This window comes from Rhinopithecus bieti, unplaced genomic scaffold (genome assembly GCF_001698545.2).
Source record: "Rhinopithecus bieti isolate Rb0 unplaced genomic scaffold, ASM169854v2 scaffold_33021, whole genome shotgun sequence".
In the NCBI taxonomy this organism is placed as follows: Eukaryota; Metazoa; Chordata; class Mammalia; order Primates; family Cercopithecidae; genus Rhinopithecus; species Rhinopithecus bieti.
Window position 1 is genome coordinate 13,450 of NW_016813941.1, and position 2,900 is coordinate 16,349.

General features: G+C 38.7%; 1 protein-coding gene across 1 annotated transcript in view; it reads left to right on the forward strand.

The window, feature by feature from the left end:
- Positions 1–555: 555 nt before the first annotated feature.
- CHRNB3 (cholinergic receptor nicotinic beta 3 subunit) overlaps positions 556–2,900 on the forward strand; it is a 35,915-nt gene continuing 33,570 nt past the window's right edge. The window contains exon 1 of the mRNA XM_017849116.1: positions 556–735. Within this exon, the coding sequence (XP_017704605.1) occupies positions 684–735 (52 nt within the window). The 5' untranslated portion in view covers positions 556–683. The remainder of the gene's footprint in view (positions 736–2,900) is intronic.

The following is a 2,900-nucleotide window of genomic DNA, read 5'->3' on the forward strand; positions in this document are numbered from 1 at the left end:
CCAGCACTTTGGGAGGCCGAGGCGGGTGGATCTCCTGAGGTCAGGAGTTCAAGACCAGCCTGGCCAACATGGTGGAACCCTGTCTCTACAAAAATTAGCTGGGCATGATGGCAGGTGCTTATAATCCCAGCTACTTGGGAGACTGAGGTAGGAAAATGGCTTGAACTTGGGAGACGGAGGTCTTGGGTGACAGAGCGAGACTCCGTATCAAAAAAAAAAAAAAAAAAAGAATAAAAATAAAGAAAAGAAAAGAGAATAGAGAAATAATGGGGATGAGAAACTTTTCACTATGGATGTGGTAAAGTGTGGTTCTTCCATATGCAGATCTCCAATCGTAAGAAAAATAGCACAGAACATTCAGAAGTTGTCTAGCTTCATCCTTTCTCCAGTGCCCTGCATCTCTTGCAAGGGAGTAAATTAATAAGTCAGGAGTTAGGACCCAGCGATATGTTTTAGACTTACACGATCTGACAGCTGACTGCAAATCAATGAAGTGCACTTTGAGAAGCGACGCACTTGGCGAGAGGGGTTGAGACTGTTTTATTCCACTCCAGGTGTTGCTGTCCTCTTGGGTTCCACTTCAGATTTTGAACCCCTGCATTTTCTTTTCAAAACCCCCTTTTCCAATGGAAACGCTCTGTTGTTAAAAAGGAAGAAATTGTCTTTCTGAAACTGACATCACGATGCTCCCAGATTTTATGCTGGTTCTCATAATCCTTGGCATCCCTTCCTCAGGTAAGCACAAGTCACACTAAATTAAAACTACAGTTGCAGACTTATTTAAGCAGAGGAGGCAAAACTATGGTGTTGATAATGTTAGAATTACAACATGTAATGCACAGGATACATTTAGCATAACCTTTAAAATGTGGCCCAAATGAGTAATTCTCTGAGATGTGGGGGTTTTTGCTGAAGAAATCATATCTATGAATTTCATAATGTTTATGTTTTGTCATTTGCTGCATTTCTCCTTCTGAATCACTATGAGCTTGGTAAGAAAACACAAAAGCAGGAAAAACATTACTGAATGCACTGAGCATTACTCAGAGAATTGTTCAAATATTTGGCACAGAAATTTACTATATCAACATTTTTCTATCATATTTACTAATAATTTCTATATCTGCGTGTAGATATTTAGTTTTGTCCAATATGCCCTGTAGACCTATATAAATATTTTAATAAATTTGTGTATGTAGGTAGATTTAGTATGTTTATATATCACAATTAAACACAAATGTATCAACACTCTATGAATATGTGTTTTATGTGACTATTATCAACTGAAAATAGAGGAATTTTTGATAAGGATGAAGGACAAATAAAAGGAAAGAGTGAAAGATAGAGACAGACACACAGAGAAAGAGAACAAAAAGAAAAGGAAAGAGGAATAAAGTACTGAAAGGCTTTGGGGATTGGTCATTTGCACCTGCCAACTTCCTGGGTTTGGGAATCATTTCACTTTTTGTGTAACTTGAGAACAGAAAGTTTTCCCCCATTGAATGAGAAGCCATCTGAAACCGCAGTCAGATGGTGAGAAAAGGGTCGGTCCACCAGCAATTTGTATTAATTTCTCAGTAGTATTTTTGCCACGTTTGATTATTGCAATTTTCAAATGGAAAACTGGAGACACTGAGGGAGATTTGCCCAAATCCAGAAATAAATTCTACATTTCAAGGTCCCAAGACTGTGAGGCACCTGAACATTATCCTATTGTCAAAAACAACCTTTTCTCAGACCAAGGACTCAAAGTCAAGCAGGAATTTCTAAATGCAGAAAGCCTCAAACTCACTTTCAGATATCATGAAATTTGGACTTTTCAAAGTCTTAAATGCAGTTTGCCAATCACAAAAATAATAAGAAACTTCTGGGTGTTTGAGTTTACCATTAATGTACGTGTGTCTGATGTTTTTCTGTCTTTATTATTCTATTTATTATAAAATAATTCATTCTCATCACTCTTTTCCCAGGGAATGATTTCTCTCAATGGCTAGTGAGGGTGTTTAGCATAAACTCTCTTGGTTCAGCTAAGCCTCGTCCTCTGTGCATAATCAGGATTATATAAGAAAACTGGAATTGCTTGGCACCTGGCACTGGTCTCCATTGTGTAGGCTGGAAGAGTTTGGGAAGATTATGTGATCTTTCACAAATCTATAATAAATCTAATAACCTGTGATAAATCTTACATCTGTATTTCTAGATCCATCAGCATCTGCTCATATTTTTAAATCTGTTCCATATTTCCTTACGTTTTTTAACTTTACTACTCATTGTAAAAAAAAAAAAAGTTTCTTTTGTTATGCAAAACTACATTTTTCAAATTACAAGAGGCAACCCCTTCATTTTTATATTTCTGGCTTTGGTAAAGAGGATCCTCTGGTGTAGCCATGGGAGGTCTCTCATATTGCTATTTCATATTTTATGTGTGGTGTCTGCTCTCAAAAAGCAGGAGGTGTATCTTATTCATCTTCCCATCTCTCTTACAACATGATGATATGATAAGACATCATGTGTTTATTCATTCAATAAATACTTATTGAGCATCTACTGTATCCCAAGAATGGTTCCAGTCTCTAGGAATGCAAGAGGAAATGAAAACAAAGCCATTCTAATAAGTTCTCGGCTGGGCATCGTGGCTCACACCTGTAATCCCAGCACTTTGGGAGGCCGAGACGGGTGGATCACGAGGTCAGGAGATTGAGACCATCCTGGCTAACACAGTGAAACCCCATCTCTACTAAAAAAAAAATACAAAAAACTAGCCGGGCGAGGTGGCGAGCGCCTGTAGTCCCAGCTATTCAGGAGGCTGAGGCAGGAGAATGGTGTGAACCTGGGAGGCGGAGCTTGCAGTGAGCTGAGATCTGGCCACTGCACTCCAGCCTGGGAAACAGAGCGAGACT